The 21,459-nt window shown below is 37.1% G+C and overlaps 1 protein-coding gene across 1 annotated transcript in view; it reads right to left on the bottom strand.

The window, feature by feature from the left end:
• The window catches only part of LOC113066114 (POU domain, class 6, transcription factor 2-like), a 102,134-nt gene extending 81,002 nt beyond the window's left edge, over positions 1-21,132 (bottom strand). The window contains exon 1 of the mRNA XM_026237763.1: positions 20,863-21,132. Within this exon, the coding sequence (XP_026093548.1) occupies positions 20,863-21,022 (160 nt within the window). The 5' untranslated portion in view covers positions 21,023-21,132. The remainder of the gene's footprint in view (positions 1-20,862) is intronic.
• Positions 21,133-21,459: the final 327 nt, after the last annotated feature.

Genomic DNA, 21,459 nt, shown 5'->3' with positions numbered 1-21,459 from the left:
TCAGCCTCGCTCACTAATTTATAAAGGTATTGATAATTGAGAATATTTCGAAACATTCGTCTATCCTCCCGCACAGCATGCGGCGGGCGCTAACAGGCCATGTTTCTCTGCGCTGGTCAGACAGCGTCTCATTCGTAATCTCCTCAGTGTGGCCCTATCTACAGTAGGTTAAACACAACAGAGACCCAGACTGATAGCAAGAGAGAGAGAACCTCACCTATTGAGTCTGTATGTGCCAGCTCTGATGAAGTGGCTAAGACACCAAGAGGTCAGAGTTCAACCGAGTTTTTTTTTTCTTATAAAAACTTCTTCAACACAGGGCTCAGACAGAGACCTCTGAAAGGTCTTATGAGATGTTATGTGCAGCTTGTATATTTTATAAAAGACGGGTGATTAGGAGTGTCTTAACTCTTAGTTATTTAACACAGTCTGTAAATCAACCTTGGTAGGCATTTGGGTGAAAGTGTCTGCTAAATGAATACACAAAAAAGTAATGTTAATGTAACTGTACATCCATACCTAAAAATATGAGGAGCCAATTAATGAATTACATTAAAATAAACAGCAACATTTATTTGAATTTATCAGCATTTATTTGATTAAAAAAAAAACAGCAAAAGCAGTAATATTGCTTAATAGTATTACAATTTAAAATAACTGTTTTCTATTGTAATACATTTTGAAACATAATGTATTCCTGTGATGGCAAAGCTAATTTTTTTACAGTCATTACTCCAGTCTTCAGAGTCACATGACCCTTCAGAAATTATTATAATATGCTAATTTACTGCTCGAGAAACGTTACTTATTGCTATCAATGTTGAAAACACATGTTGATTTTTTATTATTAGTATTATTATTATTATTATTATTATTATTATTTGATTATTTGATAGTTCAAAGTCTAGTCTTTGGTTTCACATAATTCTTCAGAAATCATTCTAATATGCTGATTTGGTGCTCAGATATAATTTCTTCTTATTATTATCAATGTTGAAAACAGTTGAAAACTGTGCTGTTTAACATTTTTGTGGAAACAGAGATGAATATAAATATTCTTTGATGAACAGAAAGTTTAAAAGAATACCACGTTTTCGAAATATGCAAAATAAAAAGGCCTTTACTGTCACTTTTGAATAATGCATCCTTGCTGAATAATAATAATAAAAAAACATTCTGTGAAAAAAATCTGACTGACCCCAAACTTTTAAACAATGGCGTAAATATGAGTTATTATAAATATACCATACAAACAAATGAATCAATTAAACAACTTCTTTTCCTTTGATTATTTGAGTGGTAAATATGTATTGAGATTGATCAGCACAGTGCAGTGGGTCTACCATGCTCTAAATTCAATGGATAAATTCAAGGATAGCGTCTGCAAAATTAGTGCAGAATTGCTCACAGATTGCTAAATTAAACAGTCATTGTCGAGAGCTCATTTAGAGGTTGGCATTCACCCCCGCAGACATTTATAATACATTTTTCCTTCCATAAAAGAGAGGTTTTAATACTTTCAAAAGGAAATACATTATGTCATAACTTGAGTGATGCTATTAAAGGCTATTCAGAATCGACAGACCCCCAAACCTGATCTTGAACAACCCTGCACGTGTGTGTCCGCTTTGTGAGCTTTCATCTATTTATCATCTCATTCACTATCATGAAGTTAATCCAATTTGAATTACAAAGCACTCGGTAAGTGTGCCATTTGATTTTGTGCCATATAAAAGGCACAATGAACTGAAACAGGCCATAAATGTGTTGACTTATAACAAAATAGAGTGCATGATATTATCTGCATCATCTGTTGATCTAACCAATCCAAATGAAAGACATGTTTAGTGGTGTATTGATTTTTCCCATTCTGATCTAAATTATGACTAAGATTGAAGCCACTGTGAATAAAAATCATTAAGCCTGATACAGTGACCTCTTTGAAAAACATTTAACTGTTCTGGCACAGAGTGTATTATTTGATTCATAATTTTGCTTCGGGCACATAACACACTTTCATTTTTAAGTACCGCTGATGTATTGTTGACAACAGGATCAATCAAAGTTAAAGCCCATTGAAGACAATAGATTGTATTGGTGCTACAGAGAGTTTAAAGTTTAAAACCCTCACCACGTGACTGACAGGTCACATTTAACACAGTCCTAAATCCTGTCAATAATCAACCAATTGTGTTCAAATTGTGGTGTTACGGATTTTGTTAATGTGGCGGCTGAAACAAGGGAAACAGACAGTGATGTCTGGAATGGAATACTAGTTGAATGCTTACTGCATACTGTGTGGAAAAACACTGAATACTGCGCACACACACACACACACACAAAATGTAATTAACTATTATGTAAAAAATAATTATTTCAAACAGGAGCAGCCTGCATGATTTGACCTTATTGAGTGAGTGGAATCCATGTATAGTTTACAAAAATTAGGAATGCAAAAAAATATTGGTACTTAATTATTAAAGACTTTTTTTATACTGTGTACATTCTAATGTTGCAGTGAGTAAATTCACTTGTCTTGTAGCATTTAAAATAATTTAAGCATTTTATTTTGTATTTAATTTATTTGGAAAATATTATGTAGAATTCCATTATTAACCATTAACGGTTATCAGCTACTTTGTGACAATAATTATCAGCTTATCTGTATTGACTAGAACTGTAATTACAAAGTATCCCTAAAAAATAAAAAATAAAAACTTGAGCGTCAACTCAAGTACATTGCATTGTGGAGCATCGAGTGTGATGGATGTCAGGGAAGAATAAATCTCATAATGTAAAAATGACTCTGACATACATAATCATATATGTATATATATTTATATATGTGTGTGTGTGTGTGTGTGTGTGTGTGTGTGTGTGAGAGAGAGAGAGAGAGAGATAGAGAGACTTTTTGACTTTTATAATCTCTTTATTTATCAACAGTATTAGACAAAACATCAAAACTTAATCAGAAACCAGCAGTTAAAAAAGAGGGTAAGAATAGAAAAAAAAGAAAACAAAAAAGGAAAAACAAAAACAAAAGAATTTTAAAAATATGCACACCTCTTAAGAAAAGGTTTAAAAAAAATAAAAACCACCCATCACTTTAAACATTAGTTTGTAAACAGCCATCAGGGTCAATTTCACAGACACACTGATTTATGCACCATTTGAGACTGAAAGTTTCCATATCATCAACAAGCTTGTAATAGGCATACTCAATATTGATACGAGATTTCAATAATCCCCTAAAAATAGAGATAACATCAGTTGATCCTGTGCCAAGTAGTTTCCTTTTGCGCGATACCCAAATTGCCATTTTTGCCTGGCCAAACAAAAAATTTGTTAAAACGTGAACTGGCTTGTTGCTCCTTTTGTACTTGGGACAATAGATAAAACATACAGGCGTAAAAACTTCCCCCAAAGACTGACAGTAGTCTTCTAATAGATAAAACAGCGGTTGGAGTCTCGAACAATTAAGAAACAAGTGAAAAATTGTTTCTTGCAGCCCACAAAAAGAACACTCTTCCCCTACTAGTGGATCTAGGTGTGCTCTGTGTCTGTTTGTAGCTATTATACCATGCACTATCCTCCATTGAAGGTCTCCAGACCTTTTCTCAATAGGGGGTTTGTACAGGGTCCTCCAGCAGCCTTTAGGGGAGACGCCCAATCCAAAAAACTCTTGCCACTTAGACTCCTTCACGTTTTCAAGAGCGTGAAAATGTGTCACCTTGACACACAACCCATAAAGAGCCTTCTTTCCTGCGTCACCAAAACAGCTCAGTTCAGGGGTTTTAAAAGACAGCAATTTGCCCTCCGTTTCCTGCCATTCTTCAGTATCAAACGAGAGAGTCATCTCTGGGAAAGGAGGACTGTCCACATCAGGTGTTTCCAAGGACAGTCTAAAATCCAATGGTAAAGACTCACGGATTTGAGTTAACAGTTTCCCTGCCACTCTAACTGACCTCATGCCCAGTTTTAGTGCTAAGGTTTCCGCAGATATCCATCCTCTCTCAGTGATCAAATGTCCAACTTTAGTGATCTTAGCAGACCACAAGACTTTGATGAGGGATTCTGACCTAAGGATACATAGGTCCATAGTAGAGTTAAAAAGCAGTGGTTCTTCCCTTAGCCAAGGTCTCTGTGTGCTATTAAAATCTCTTGAAATCTTGAAGGGCGACCACGCTCTTAAGCATGTCCTGTAGAAAGGTGTTATTCCAGTCAGATTCAACTTGTTGGTGTCCATGAGAAATAGGTGACGGTCTAATCCCATGTTACCAGCTCTCCTCAGAAGGGCACAGGCTACTTCAGCCCAGGACACATCCTCCCCGTATAAAAGTCTCTGAACAGTCTGAAGTCTGAAGGCTTTAATTCTGGAATTAATGTCAACAAGTCCTTGTCCTCCTTCCCGAATAGGCAGGTAGAGTACAGGTGCCTTCAGCCAGTGCTGTCCCGACCAGAAAAAGTCTACCAGCTTCTGTTGAATTTCCCTCACCAGATCTTCAGGAGGCTCTACGATCATCATTTTGTGCCAGAGAGATGAGGCCACCAGATTGTTGCAGATTAGAACTCTCCCCCTGTAGGACAGCTGGGGTAGCAACCACTTCCAGTGAGACAACCTCGCACACACTTTCTCCACTAGCCCCACCCAGTTCTGTCTCCTATAGTCTCCTGTGCCTAAAAACACCCCTAGGTATTTAAAACCCGTTTTACCCCACTGCAAACCACCTGGAAGTAAAGGACCTTGACCAAGCTGACCACACCATAGAGCACTGCTTTTCCCCCAATTTACCTTGGCTGAGGAGGCTTTGCCATAACACAGCAAAGCCTCTTCTAGGAGAAGGACATCATTTTGATTTCTGATTAAAACTGTGACATCATCAGCATATGCTGAAAGCTTAATAGGTTTTTGAACCTCTAGTTCATTAACCCTTAAACCTGTTAACTTCCTTCTAAACTTGCACAGCAGAGGCTCTATGACTATGCTGTAAAGTTGACCAGACAGGGGGCAACCCTGTCTAATACCTCTGTTAACTTTGACAGGGACACTGAGGCCACCAGCAATTTTTATCATGCATGTAGCATCATTGTACAGCAGTCTAATCATAGAAATAAACTTGTCTCCAAAACCAAAAGCCTTAAAGGTTTCAAAAAGAAAAACATGATCAACACGATCAAAGGCCTTTTCTTGATCTAATGATAAAAAACCAAGGTTAATGTTGTTATTAAAAGCAAAATCAAAAATGTCCCGTACTAAATGTAGATTATCTAAAATACATCTCTCTTTTACACAGTAAGACTGGTCTTTGTGAATGATTGCGTGCATTACATTGTTTAGTCTGTTCGCCAAACATTTTGACAGAACTTTGTATTCAAAACATAAAATTGCGATGGGCCTCCAATTTTTTAAGAGGGTTAGATCCCCTTTTTTGGGTAACAGTGTTAAAACAGCCCGCTGACAACTTAAAGGAAGAGACTTTTCACCAATACATTTCTTGATTACCTCAAAGTAGTCAGGTCCTATTAAAGACCAAAACTTTTTATAAAATTCGGCAGATAAGCCATCCAGCCCTGGTACCTTCCCTGAAGAAAGACCCTTTACAGCAGCAGTGACTTCCTCAAATGTTAAATCAGTTTCCAAGAGTTGTTTTTGTTCTGAAGTTAGAACAGGGAGGTCCTGTAACAGTTCATCCTTAGATTGTTCATCTGTGGCTTCAGCAGCAAAAAGATCAGAATAAAAGTCAACAGCAAGTCTGCGCATTGTCACAGGATCTGAAGTTTCTTGTCCATCATTGTCTTTTAAACAGTACATTTGTTTCTCCTGTCCTGCTTTACGCTCCAAGTTGAAAAAGAAGGAGGTTGGGCCATCCATGTCCTTTATGTTCAGAAAACGGCTCCTTACAAGCGCCCCTTTAACTTTTTCATTTAAGATGGAGCTGAGCTGATTCTTTTTTTCAGTCCAAAGTTCATGCAATTGTTCTGCATCATTTACAAACATACTTTTTTCAATGTCAAGAATTTCCTTTTCCAGCAGTTCTACTGTATTTTTTAAAACCAGGGAGGAAAAGCCTTTGTACTGTTGGCAATAAGTCTTTATGTGCACTTTACCGATTTCCCACCATTGAATAATACTTTCATAAAGGCACTTCTCACTTTTCCAAGTTTCCCAAAAAGATTTAAAATTTTCACAAAAACATTTATCCTCCAACAGTTTATTATTAAAATGCCAGTAGTAACTCGTATGGGTTCTATTCACCAATAAACAATCAACAGTGACAAATTTGTGATCAGAAAAAGACGCAGGAAAAATAGCTGCATTGAATACTCTATTTCTCATGTTTTGTGATGTATAAAACCTATCCAAACGTGCTCCAAAAACACTATCATTGCTAATTTTGACCCAAGTGTACTGCTTTATTAAAGGATTATTCTCTCTCCATACGTCTGTCAGGTTAAAACTTTTTATGACTCTAGTCAGACAAGAAGATGACTGCATATGAGGCTCATCGCCATTTCTATCTTGTGTGAAATCTAGAGTGCAATTCCAGTCTCCTCCTAATATGATAAAATCACCAGTTTGCTGCAATTTTAAAAACTGCTCTAGTTTCGCAAAGAGCTGTAATCTGTCTGCTCCAGTATTAGGGGCATAGATATTGATAAACAAAAAAAAGAGATTATTAATTTCAGCTCTGACAGCCATCAGCCTCCCAGGTTCTAGTTCATTTTTCATCAGAACTTTAACATTTACATTAGGAGAGAAGAGTACAGCCACACCGGCACTAATATTAGTTCCATGACTAAGCACTCTCTCTCCTTTCCACCATAATCCCCAATCAGCTTCGTTATCAAAATTACTGTGGGTCTCTTGTAAAAAGACAACACTCGGGTTCTTTATTCTTATGAAGTCTAACAATAAACCTCTTTTTTTTCCATCCCTTAATCCATTTATATTTAAGGACCCCACCCTCAAAACTTCCATAAGAGGTAGAAAGAAAAAGAGAAAACAATAAAGAAAGAAAAAGGAAAACTTATCCATCTTAATTATTTGGTCTTTCCCCTTGCTTTAACTGATTTCCTTCCAGATCTGATAACAGTTAGATGCTTTTTGAGGCGAAAACGCTTTTGTTGTGAAAGCTCATCATAAGTACTCAGTCTTCTAGCCATCATAACAGAGGAGACAAACTTTTTCACATCTGGAAAATAATCGCAAACCTCAACACCAGCTCTACCTTTAGTTTTGTCAAGAAATGAGTTTATTTGCTCTAGAGTGTACAAATCATCAACCACTTTTGAAACATCAGACCACTGCTCATCATCTCTTGAACCATCATCAGTGCACTGTGAAAACACTTCCATCTCAGCCATATTCTCCTCTGAGACACCTGCCTGCCCTGTAACATCCTCACACACATCTTCAACATCACTTTGAGCATCATTCTGTTCATTATCGTCACACTCACTCACATCCTTATGTATCACAGTAGGCCTACTACATTCAGCTTCCCCAACACTGCCAGGAATACCAGTAGTTTCACTCACCTCCTGCTGCTCATTCCCCTCATCTGTAGCTCTTTCAGCCTGCTGCTCTGGCCTCTGTGCGTCTGTATTACTCGTATCGTCGCGGGATGTAGATGCGCGTGGTTCCTCCTTATTATGCGGGCATGCGAGGCGTTTGTGGCCCACGTCACCGCATTCATAACAACGCATACTATCGGTACTGGCATAAACCATAAACGAACTCGCTTCATAAGGGACGCGGAAAGAGACATCTAAAGTCCGCTCAGGGGAGTTTAGAAACATAAAGACCTGCCGCCTAAAGGAAAGGACGTGCTTTAGCGCGGCATTTTTACATCGCAGGGGAACCGCTTTAACAGGACTTGCGATCTTGCCGAACCTCTGTAATTCTTTTAGAATGGCATCATTGCATATAAACGGTGGGATATTCGAGATAGTGACTTTAGTTGCTGGTGCGGAAAGCGGGGTTACCGGAACATAGGTTTCTTTCACCCACACGCCACTCACAGTCAAAACATTGACCAGTGCCTCTGATTTTAAAAATACGACTACGGCTTTATTCATCCTCGAGGCCGAAACGATGTTCTCAAAACCAATCTTTTCACCAAAGACTAGCAGCATGTCTTCTACAGACACCACGGGGTCCGGTACACACCTGCACCCATTACGGAGTGAGAGGGTAGCAGGTGTTAGTACATTAGTGCTCGCCATACTGGCGGCGTTAAGCCGCGCGTACGCGACAAAACACTCGTCCTTATCCAGAAATTATTACCAAGGGGAAAGACAAAATAATTAGGTGGATAAAGTAAAGAAAAAGCAAAAGGGGGAAACAAACAATGCTCTCCGCAAAACGCGGCGCGCTCAGCTCCGTCTCACACTCTCAGAACGGAAACCGGAAACGGAAACCAGAGAGAGAGAGAGAGAGAGAGAGAGAGAGCATTTTTCATATCCTCCTGATGGACATGCAGGGAAATCCGAATATATTTCTACAAGATACACATTTATCCAGTGTAAATAACTAAGAGTAAATGGGTTCATCTAAAGTAGCATTAATCTGTATGACATGTTAAAGTACACTGCTTCTTATTCTAAACCTCCCTGTGGACAGAAAGACTCTAAAAAGATGTTGAACTCTTAATGAAACAGGAAGATGGTCTTTTACCAAAAACTCAATAAGAGCAAGCTTCTGATTCCCAGCAGCAGAGAGACATTATTTATATAAAATATAAAATAAAAGCTAAAAAATGCAAACACTGGGATGGATCGATGTAGCTGAGAACTCTAGAATGGGGGAGAAACCAAAGTGAAGACAAAAGGAGAGAAAGGGGCAGAGGAAAGGGCATTTATTCTATTTAAAGAGTGAAAGAAACTCACAGAACCCATCTGTGAGAAAGGAAGGATAAAAAAGGCAAAGGAAAGACCTGAAAAAAAGAAAGACATGGTGTTGATTTTGTGTGTTCTGAACATTAACACCCAAACGGCCACATCTGTTGAAGAAGCCTTTCCTCCCTCTCATCCTCAGGCAATGTCAACTCGATTACCGCAGGGTTGAAAGAGACAAAGATCCATCCACATAACTCCTCATCCTTTTAGGCCCATCTGCAAAGCCAGGATCTGAGGCCAACTCTGCCTGAAGAAAATCAAACCCTTTTAGAGCGAAGGCAGAAAAATGCGAGGGTCGCCATGCTTTCCACTGAAGCCGAGCTCTTCCTAAATTACCTTAAGCATATTTGTGGCAAATAGGATTCAGCCTACTGACCTCCAACATTGTCCGTCTTTGGCGAAAGGTCTCTCCTTATTTTGCAGTTTTTTTTTGAGGCGTTAATATGAGTGCATCCCGTTCTCTTTTTCTATACGTGTTCTATTTGGCTCTCATGTGGCAGTTTAACCTGCGCTTTCTGACTTTTTGTGAATAAGGATATTAACAGCTATCTGCTCACAATCAGGACCAGAAAATGAGGGACATATTTCTCATTATGTTTAACTTGGCAGAGTAGAATCCTTCACGCTGTAAAGCTGTAAAAGTCTTTGTACTTGGAAGTAAAAGCTCATCTTGCACTCTCAACTGTAGACTGTATTCTTACAGCATTTCGCTTTTCTTTAAAGTGCAAAAGTCACAGGTTGCGAACTAGCAAAGCAGTAGCAAAAAGACCACAACAAGAACAAATGTGCATATTTTGTTCATATTTCGTTTTCTAAAATATAAATATATGAAATATAAAAAAAATCAATAAAAAGATTATTATTTGCATTAAAGTCCGAATATATTATTCCACACTGTTCCTTTAAAAAATTTGTAATTTGCTTGCAACCTCAAAATGTCTGTATCCTCATATTACTTAAGACAGTTCAATATTAGTTGTCCATGTAACTTATGTAAACATGTCATTTCTGTCAGTGTTTATAATGTGTAGAAATACAAGCAGGGTTTAGAGGAGCCTGTGGGGTGACAGCAAGAGCTCTGTGGATGGTGTTAGCAACACGCCAGATGCCCACATGTCATGGCCAGCACATCGCCCACTGACCCTAAGGCCATCCATCCCTCTACGTAACTCAGACGTCCCTCACTGCACATGCGTCTACATACAAATACGACAGACTTAAAGCATCTTGACATATCATACAGGTTTAGATAAAAAAATGCATATTTAAAATAAACTATATTCGTATTATTTTTATTTAATTTTGGTGAACTAATCCTTTAAAAACAGAAGAGAGTAAGGCATCGTATTTCTTAATCAGAATGGAACACCTAAAAAATGTGTTTACGTTCAGCAAAATTATGAAAAAACCAATATCGTAAACTTCAATTGCCTTTTACGGTCTCACACTTCCTCCCCTCATGTTTATTTCAGCATCTACACATGGGTCTCTCATCTCGTTCCTCATCTGATCTTAAGCAGTCATCTCATTCTCTCCCAGGTCACTCGGCAGCATCAAGAGACATCATCATAAACACAAGCAATCGGAGCGCGAGCGTGGCGAATCTCTCCAACTCCCCCGTACGCAAGGTCACCCTGCAACCTGTCTAAGCACAAAATGAAGGTTGCAGGGAAAGTCTGGAGCTTTGAAGCTGTTTCTGTTCCACATCTTTAAATATAACAGGAAGGATGCCCTAAAAAAAAATCACATTATAACTTCTGTGGATTGCCGGACGCAAACACTCGCTTTCTTCTACCCCCTCATATACGCGCATTCCTTCGTCATTCCTGGCTCTCATCTCCTCAATCTTTGGTTTCAAAGGGACGGTATAAGGCAGAAGAACAGGGGGTTATGCATTAGTACTGGTCAGTGCTCAAAGAGACTCCATCATAAATAATAAAGGGTCTGTGAAGGACATCCAGACTCTAGTTACCAGCTATGCACTGCGCCTTGTATCTCACCAGACAAACACAAGATTGTCATTTTTCATCCAGTGATGACCACCCTCTCTACCCGTATGATTAGTTGACGGCTTCAATTATCCCATGCTATGGAAGCAACATGCAGAGTGGTGGAGAATTTGAAGCAACATTCATCCATACCTCAATGGAGAGCAGGAAACTGTTTGCAAATACTGCATTCGTTTTATATTCAGAATAATAAAAGAAGTGTTCTTTTCTTTGAATAACTTCTTCCTGTTTTTTTTGTCAATAAATGATGGGAAATATGCAAGCTTTACTGTTAAAATTAGGGTCAGTAAGATATTTTTATTTTCTTTTTTAAAGAAATTCATGCATGCATTCAGAAAGGATGCTAATGCTAAAGCAAATTAAATTGATCAAAAGTGACAGTGAAGTCATGTATGCTACAACTTATATATATTTCAAATAAATACTGTTCTTTTAAACTTTCTTTTCATCAAAAAAATCCTTAAAAAAACATTTTTTTAAATATTAAGTAGCATAGGTGTTTTCAACAATGATAATAACAAGAAATTATTTTTGAGCTCAAAATCAACATATTAAAACGATTTCTGAAGGTTCATGTGACATTGAAGACTGTAGTAATGATGCTGAAAGTTCAGCTTTGCATCACAGGAATAAATGACATTTTTAGAAAGTATTTTTAAATAGTTAAATAATAATACAAACATTTTACAGCATTTTTTAATAGATACAGCCTTGATGAGCGTAAATGACTTACAGACCCCAAACATTTGAATGGAAAGCTACATGGAGTAAGATTCAAAACTGGTTTTGATGCCAGTGGAACAGCACCAGCAACAACCTTGTCTTACTGATCAAGTATTGAAAATATTGGCAGGACAAAAAAAATAAAATAAAATAAAATAAAATATATATATATATATATATATATATATATATATATATATATATATATATATATATATATATATATATATATATATATATATACTATTAGTTTAACTGGACAAAAAAAATGGGGTAAAATAAATCCTTATTACTGCTGATGAAACTGGATGACCAAAGGAGGCACAATAACTGACAATTTTGGAATCTGAGGGTGCCAAAAAATAAAAGTACAAATATTGAGGAAAATCACCTTTAAAGTTATCCAAATGAAGTTCTTAGCAATGCATATTACTAATCAAAAATATTTTTATATATATATTTACAGTAGGAAATTTACTAAATATCTTTTTACTTAATACTCTAATGATATTTGCCATAAAATAAAAAAAATTGACCCATACAATGTATTTTTAGCTATTGCTACTTCAATCATTACTTAAACAGCAACTTAAATCTGGTTTTGTGGCCCAGGGTCACATATGTGAAATATGAACAAGGTCCAAAATATTCAATTAACTAGGCTCAGAAACTGTTAACATAAGACACTGCAAGGGAGTTTGGAGATTAACTTTGAGCACGACACGAGAAACATTCACTTCAATCAGTGAATTATTGTGGAACAACGCAAAATATCTTCAAAAACAGCCCTCTGTACTATTGAGCTGAAAAAGTCTTCCTCCATCCATTCCAAACTTAAGATGGAAGCGCCAATTAATTTCCACTGTCCTCTCTGACCCTACCCGCAGCATATTTATTAAGCATATGGACCCTGGACTGCTCCTGCCCAACCCCTGCAGCCCCCATTCACTTCTTGAATAGCATCTTATCTGCAGCCGCTGGCGGTACAGACGCATTAGCGAGTGGATTTCACATGCTTGGTAGGCATGCATTAGGGAGATGGGGGCAGATCCCAGCTCAAAGCACCCAACTAAAGGCCTGAGCCTGCCCTATAATGAGATCTAACTCCTGAGGAGAGGCACTCGGGGCTAGTGCGCTCTATTTAAAGAGGGCCAGCCTCATTTAAAAGACTGTTTCTGTGTCACTTTATTACTTAACCTGAGTGAGGCACATCAAGGCCCTTTTGCATTAGCACCGAACCCCCTCCTCCCTCTTTTCAGCTAAGCTGATTACACAAATATAAAGTGTGTGTGTTTTTCTTATTTGGAGGGCCTTTGAGGGAGTATAACAGGCTAATGTGCGTGTGCGTGCGCATATATGTGCACAAACGAGGTCGAAAAGGACCAGAACAAGCAACTAATGTGTTTTGCTTGTGGCTAGCCATTAAAAAACTATTGTCTTCTTTAGATCTGCTTTAGTGCTGAATCAGATTTGTTTCATAACTGATTAATTTTGCAGCATCTACACTGTTACTGAACCGAATTGAATCAATGTTGAACTGACTTGAGGTGAAACATGCCTTCTGTAGAGCTGCTTATAGCTGAATTTCACTTGGTTCATAATAGATTAACTTTACACAGTTATTGAACTGAACTGAATTGACACTGAACTGTTAAACTATGACACTAAACACCGAATTCTGATTTGTTTCACATTTGAAGTTCACATAACTGATTCTATTATTTTCCTGTTTATTACTGTGAAGCTGCATTGAAAAACTGTGTTGTATAAAGCACTATAAAAATGAAGGATTTAGACGCTCTGCATTACTTAGAATGACAGTTGATTGTCAAAACACATCTTCTTAGCTCAAAATAAAATTTTCTGACTCAAAAATTTGCGTGTTCCACTGGAATGGTATGTTCTCCTCTTAAAGAGCATTGCATTGAAACCTTCTCCCTCTTCTCTTGTCTACAACATATAAATTTTCCTCTCAAACTCCCCGTCAATTACACAAATCAATACACATTTCTTTTATCATTTCATGAAATTTTTTCCCCCCGTTCTCTCGGCTGAAGGTGACCCCTGGGCTGGAACGTGTCCTCCATTTCGGCGGAATCGGTATAAGTGCTGGCCATTTGGCGTGGACGTTAAGTGTATGAAATGAGTGGCCCTGTCTCTCTCTGGTCCTCTCCTCCTGACAGGCTGATGATAGAAGCGTCACATCTTGGGCCCGAATAAAATGCAAACTGACAAGAGACGAGGCTTTGGTGGCTGAATATAATGCCGGATTGTGCCTCCGAGTGCCTTATTATCTTGTCTTGGGATGCTGGAGAGGAGGCGGGTCTCTAAGAAAAGAGTAGACAGCCACTGTACATACACACACACAACCCATCACCTATTCTGTGAGTAAGAGTGAAAAAAAACAGCAGTTTGGCCTCCTAACCACTGCTTTTGCAGCTAATATACCTGACAATAAATAGGGACGGGGTTGTCGGGGATGTTTGCATGTGATAGCTGGAGTGAAACCTGGCGAAATGAGCTTTTTAAAAGGTGGGGGAGGATGAAAAACACTGGGAGTTGAGAGTGAGAGGAAGATGAAGGAGAAAGATGTTTCTCTGAAGTTGACGGCCTTAAATTTAGTCATAATCTTGTTCCGAATGACACAAAAAAAGGTTTAAAGCAGACAGTATAAACAGGTGGCTGAGAATTAATCAGCCTCTTTTATCATAAACCCAACCAGAGCACAGCTGATGAATCGGTCAATGTTTTTAAGTGCTTTTTTGAATAAAATTATATATATATAATTTATATATATATATATATATATATATATATATATATATATATATATATATATATATATATATATATATATATATATATATTTTTTTTTTTTTTATTTTTTTTTTAAGTACATTGTTTGTGTGAGTATGTTTCAATGTAAAACAAGATATGCATAAATATATATTTTAGATTTCGAAAATAATTCTAAAGCACTTTTCTTTCATCAGCACCTTTCAAAAGTAAACAATAAGGCTTACTTCCAAGGAAATTCAGTGGCATTCAGTTTAAATCTAATCCACCACATAAAAAAAAAAAAGGTTGATCTATATATTTCCCACTCTCCATTGTCCTCGCAACAAACTCTGGCCATGTTTTCTTTGGGAGCTTCGACAAAGAGTTAACATCTTTCCCTAAAGACTGACAGAACCCACAGAATGTTCTGTCCGCGTACAAAGAGAGGTCCATCATATTTTTCATTTTCTCTCTCTGCGGCCCTTCATACTCCCTCCATCCCCCACGCCCCCCTCCACATCCCCTTCAACTTTTGAAAGCAAATGTCAAGGCCGGGCTTTTGCATTTGTGTGGAAATTAGACTACACATTTGTCCATACATGTACAAGTGATTCTCTGATGAAAAACATTTAGGCAACGTTTTTGTCATCACCTACACTCAGTAGGTGTTGAAAATCAGCCTAAGAAAGAGATGAAAAGAAGTCTTTTAATGTCCCCATCCTCTTGGTCAGATCTTTTCAAACAGGGAATGCAAAAGCTCACTCAATGCCGTGGATCAATTTGTCGAGAATCAATCAAGTCGGTAGACATATGTATTGCACTTCTGTGACATTTAAACGAACAGAACCTCCTTTGAGGGCAGCAAAAGATGATTCAATCAAACAATGCCTGGTCGTAAAAAGAAATCACTTCAGTATAAACACTCCCTCTTGAATGTTTAATATGAAGCTTTAAATTGAGATTGTAAGCATTTAGAATATACATTTACATTTAGTCATTTAGCAGACACAATTTTTTTCCAAAGGGACTTACAAATAAGGACAATGGAACTAAATAAAATCAACAAATGAGCAATGATATGCAAGTGCTAAAACAAGTCTCAGTTAGCTTAAAGGGTTAGTTCACCCAAATATTACAATTATGTCATTAATAACTCACCCTCATGCCGTTCCAAACCCATGAGACCTTCGTTCATCATCGGAACATAGTTTAAGATATTTTAGATTTAGTCCGAGAGCTTTCTGTCCCTCCATTGAAACTGTGTGTATGGCAACCATGTCCAGAAGGGTAATAAAAACATCATCAAAGTAGTCCATGTGACATCAGAGGGTCAGGTAGAATTAACTGAAGCATCAAAAATATAATTTAAATTGCGACTTTATTCAGCATTGTGACGCTGCTGACGTATTATGTTTGTTATTGGGAATAAAGTCTTAATTTTTGTTATTTTTGGACCAAAATGTATTTTCGATGCTTCAATAAATTCTCACTGACTTGTGCACTTTTTACATGTAACATTATAACGGGCATCTTCCTATTAGAGACCAGCACGATCGCGGGACCCATCGCAGCAGAGTGTGGCTTAGGAAAACTCTTGAAGGGCGGGAAGAGACTCGTGTATGCGGAATGCGGGAGAATAATTCGGGTGTGCACACACTAGACAATCTTAAATCCCAAAGCCTGGTTGGTTTGCCTAGTGTGATCGCTCCGTTTAGCAGTCCCTGGCTTGGTTGGAAGAGGTGTGCAATAACGCAGTTCAGTTATATGTAGATAAGTGACTGTGAGCACTAAACATCGCAGGAGCACAGATCTTCTGATACATGGAGCATGATTGTGTGAATATTTCAGAGTGGCAAAAGTGATAGATCTGTAAAGCAGTATATTGTGAGAGGGCCATTTGTTACTGCGTCGCATACGACTCAGAATAAAAAACCACAAAGTTAACAAACAATGCATTCCACTGTGCTGAGCAAGAGTGCTTCTTTGCTGTCAGAAAACTTCCTATTTCCCATTTATGAAGTCGTTATTACAAGCTTGTTGCATTCTTTTCTGTAAAAAATAACAGTGGACAGAATAATTTGATCGGGAACATCCCCTCACATGACCCATGATTTGTCTGTATGTGTATTCACAGCCAGTGAGCAACGGACTTTCATAATATAAAAAAACTGCGTTAGCGGGCAATAAAATAATTATCAGTGTTAATCAATTAATGCATTAATGCGATAATTAAACGTTAACTTGCCACCCTAATATATATATATATATATATATATATATATATATATATATATATATATATATATATATATATATATATATATCTGTGTGTGTGCATGTGTGTGTATCTTTTAATATAAATGATTTGTATTTGTATAGTTAATATAGTCTAATATAGATGATAAGTTTAAACTAAATGGACCAAGTACTGTAAATGCATCAAGTTTAGTGCATTTTTTACTTAAAACACACAATATGGTTCAGATTGATTCTAATTAACCGATTTATTTTAATGTATTTTTAATGGTTGTAATTATATCAAATATTGTTTATTATATATATATATATATATATATATATATATATATATATATATATATATATATACATAATAGCATTTGATGTCAAATAGAGTTACATATTTGACAAATAATTGTTTTATTCTAATTAATTTAAAATAATGTAATATTTTAATGTATTTATATGATTTTAATTATTTCAGTTGTGTCTGCTTTCATTATTTATAATAAAATATTTTTTAAAAGCTACACCTCTAACAAATATGCACTCACACACACAGTCACATACATATTTATTTGATGGCGAAGTTTAACAAGAAACATTTAATAAGTAGCCTACAACAAAGTTCAGATAAAAAGAAAAATACAAAATATCATAATCTGCACTTCTTTCTCCTGTTATTTCACATATTTCATCCTCAATTCTTTCTGTAACCAAAGATCAATGACCTTTCAGACATTTCTCTGATGGGCACCTGTGCCCAAGGACAGATTCAGTCATGCCCCCTTTGCTCGGAGCAGCCCCCTGGCACTGCCCACGGCCCATACCTGCTGTACCTCTCGCAGGGCAAGAAAAGAGCAGGGATGCTCCATTTGGTGGGCTTTAAAATAAAAACCAATCTGGCTTTTAAACAATGTTAAATAAAGTCTGCCCACATGCTAAAAAATTTGAAATGTATTGATTCGATAAAAAAAGGTCTCAAAAAGAATGTGCCTACATCCTAAATGTGTGTGCGTGCATTTGTGATTGTATAAGCGTGCAAAAAAGTGTGATTTTACAAAGAGAACAGATTGATGGATAGACAATGAGCTGTAAAGCTAAGCGTAAAGAGAAAAGGCAACAAGCAAACAAAAGCAGGTTTGATGCTTATTAAAGAAAATTGTAACATTGGCATTATGAAACAGTAACTGGGCTTTTCTTGCCTTGGGATATTCTAAAAAATTCATCAGGCTGACAGCGGGAACCACAAGACTGATCAGGGCCTGACAGAGAGGTTCGGACGGGGATCAGACACAAACGGCCCCCTTGCCAACACCACCACCCCCCCACCCAACTCCCAAAATCAAATCAGCAAAAAGACGTGACACACCATCACCGTGGTGACAGCCAACACCGCAGTCTCGCTCCCAAATCCATTCTCTCCAAAAAATTCAGTCAACGGAGTTCTAAACTATGCGCTCCTCACAAACACACACATGCACTCTTGTTATGTGTGTTTGTTGCACATAAGGAGGGTAGCTGATGTTTGATGTATAATTCATCTCAAAACACCAAGCAATACTCTTTATTCTGTTCTTTTAATGTCTAATGTAACATAGCTTCAGTGATATCTCAAACCGGACTGTAGTGAGGATGGAGTACCTGAGTCAGTTAATCCAAAGCAAGGTTATTTTAGAATGAAAAAAACAATATGAATTCAGCAATAATGCTTCATAATTCATCATGACCTTGAAAAAATATATTTTAATCATTTAGACTTGTGTTTAATACAACAATGTAATGAATTGGAAAATTGTATACTTCTGTATTATCATACATAATGGTAATATTGTATAATGCGGTGAATAAAAGCATGTAATATTTCATGCATTTCTAAAAAATGATTTGTTTGGATTTTAATGTAGTTATAAAAAGCCCTCTGATAGCATTATAAGTTTATTATGATTAGGTAAATGGCAGGGGATCGAAATCTTTTAGCATTAATGTAATGCTGTTAGTTCTAACATAGAGAGCGATAGAAAAGCTCCCTACGGGGATCAGTCAAACTATGAACACAGACAAGAGGAAGATGCAGTCACAGCTTCTGAATATCAAACCTGAAGCACAGAATCAAGCCTGACTGTCTGACTTCATTCCGTATCTACTGAAACATAATAAGCTTCAGAAGTATGAATTTGATGAATTGCATATAACAGCAGAAAACATTCAAAGCTGAGTGCAAACACTTCTAAAGCATTTAAGAGAGAAGGTCACTTTATTAGGCTTGATTTTCAATAAAATAAGTTATTCTTCACTCCTTTTTATGCATGCACTCTTTAACATTTATTTGAAATATTGTACTGCATCTCTGAGAACATGATAGCTGTCTTTTACTAATGTAATTTTGTTGTGTTGTGTGCATGTTGGCACTTGTGTTTCTATGTTCTGTCATAAAAACGAATCTTCAATAAGAAGAAACTGTTCTGAATTCAGTATTATTCACATAAAATAAAAGAACAACATAAAAATGGGTTTTCTTTTATAAAGTAGAAGATTATAGAGAAGAAACGGACATGCTAGAAAAAACAAAAAGTTATAAAAATCTTATGCAGTGTGTGTTACTATAGGAAATAAAATACAGGTGAAAAATACAATGAAAAATGTTTGGAGTCTATAAACTCAGTAGCAGGAATCTGAGCTGAGAAAATTGCAGGCTGTTTCTGACACATGGTTTATGTGTTTCTGACTTCTATTCAAATTGAAAAATAAAATTCTGTCTGAAAGAAGCCAGCGGCAAAGTTTCACAAATCTTAAAGTATATCATTAATATTGCAGATTTGACAACCACAGCAAATAGTCTATCAATGCATGCTGAATCCAAATGGTCTGAAACTTGTCTTTTCACACACTATATCACTGCTGAGCAGTTTAAGGATTTCTAGGCTTTCTTCCTGATAAACAAGGTCAGAGCAATCATTCTGACTGCAAGGAACATCAGATTTTAACACAACATGCAAGAACACTATTTTAGGATATTAATTAAATCCAGCATTTTAAGATTTGTAAATATATTTTGTGCCAGCACTTATCAAATATGCCAAAATTCGATACAGTATGCTCAGTACTCAGAAAAGATAAAGCATACTTAAAGAGCCAGTTTAATGATCACAATAATTTTTCAATTAAACTTCATCTAGCATTCTGGAATATTAAGGATATAATTAGAATATAGTATAATCATAATATTCAACATTAGTATAATATTATAATAATCAACATCAATATAAAATTACACACATACACACACATATTCATAAATGCATAGGACAACTTAAACAACGTAATTTGAAAAAAATGTATTTAAGAAGAAGAAGAAGAATAAATCTGAATGAAAAATAAAGAATAATACAAATAAATAATGATAATAATGATAATTATAATAATATTGACTGTGTTGTTTTACAACATCAAGAGTCTTTTAAAGAGATTCAGGGTATATGTTGCTCCTCATCAAGAATGTACAATTCAGTCTGCTTAGATCTGAATTCCTCATGAGGCCGTGGAGCCACAACAATCACATTCCTCTCCCTCAGGCCTCTTCACTTTCTCTCATTTTATCTTCAGCCTAAGCCGAGGAGATCTCAAATGTGAAGAAATGTCAACCTGTATGACAGATGAGTGTGTGTGTGCGAGTGTGTGTGTGTGTGTGTACATTATATGTCTCTTGTTGCCTATTTGCCCCAGATTCTGTCACATTTTTCTGCTTTATGAACACAAAAAAAACTGGTCCCCACATACCGCATGACTGCACCCCACCAGTGTCACAGGAAAAGGACACTTCCTCCACAAGCTTTCCACAATTGAAATTTAACAGATTTTACTCCGATTTTGAAATGCACAGAGTAAACTTGGAGAAGAACTTTTCAGACTGTTAAACTCTATAGAAACCCAGGAATATATATGTAAATACTGCATTCATAGGGACAAAATTTGAGGTCACTCAGCATTTAAAGTAAGAGTAAGAGGCACAAATACCTTCAATCTCCAACTTCAAAACCCCAGATCCACCTACACGTGAACCACATATTTTCCTGCTCTGATCCAGCACTTTTTTTACTACAGCATCTTGCAAAAACAAGCAAACAAACAAACTCATGCTCTCCGGTGTTAGGTTCCCCTGTGCATGACCCCGGATGTCATGCACAATAATGAGGACAATGAAGGCTGGACTCACCATACATCTTCTCCTCCGAGTCTGTGTCAGCTGACAGCAGCAAGGGTTCCTCATTGAGCTCGCTGTCCGGGCTGGCAGCTCTGTCGTCATCCCGTAGCTCGCAGGCGTCCATATCGGCACGCAGTGGGAGCAGCGGTTTGCTCAGCTGCCCTGTGATCATCGGATCCTGGAGGCGAGCGGAGGAAGGACCAGTTCGGGAGGACAATGGGGTGGGGGGGAGGCAAAATAAGTGATGTTAGCTTTGGTGCGCACTGGTTCACTCTTTGTGGGTCTCATGCACACACATGCACACTCATTTGCTCGCTTTCTATCTCTCTCTCTGCTTTCTGAAACTCACCACCTCTTCTAACACTCTCTATGGTAGCGTTTGCTCTCTCTCTCTCTCTCTGTCTCTCTATTTTCTGATGGCTGAAGAGCCCTCGTGGATGGCAGAAATTTGAAAAGAGTTTGGTTAAAAATGCTCCACTTGTCAAGTGACTCATTTTTATGAGTATCACCAAGAGCCATCAGCACTAAAATAGAACACTTAAGTTACATATAAATGTGCCACATTTACAATTACTGTTAAATGCTAAAACTTTTGTTGATTTAAACGAA

The sequence above is a fragment of the Carassius auratus genome, chromosome 49 (assembly GCF_003368295.1).
Source record: "Carassius auratus strain Wakin chromosome 49, ASM336829v1, whole genome shotgun sequence".
NCBI lineage: Eukaryota > Metazoa > Chordata > Actinopteri > Cypriniformes > Cyprinidae > Carassius > Carassius auratus.
Note: the sequence above shows the minus strand (reverse complement) of the source record. Positions and strands in the feature narration are given on the sequence as shown.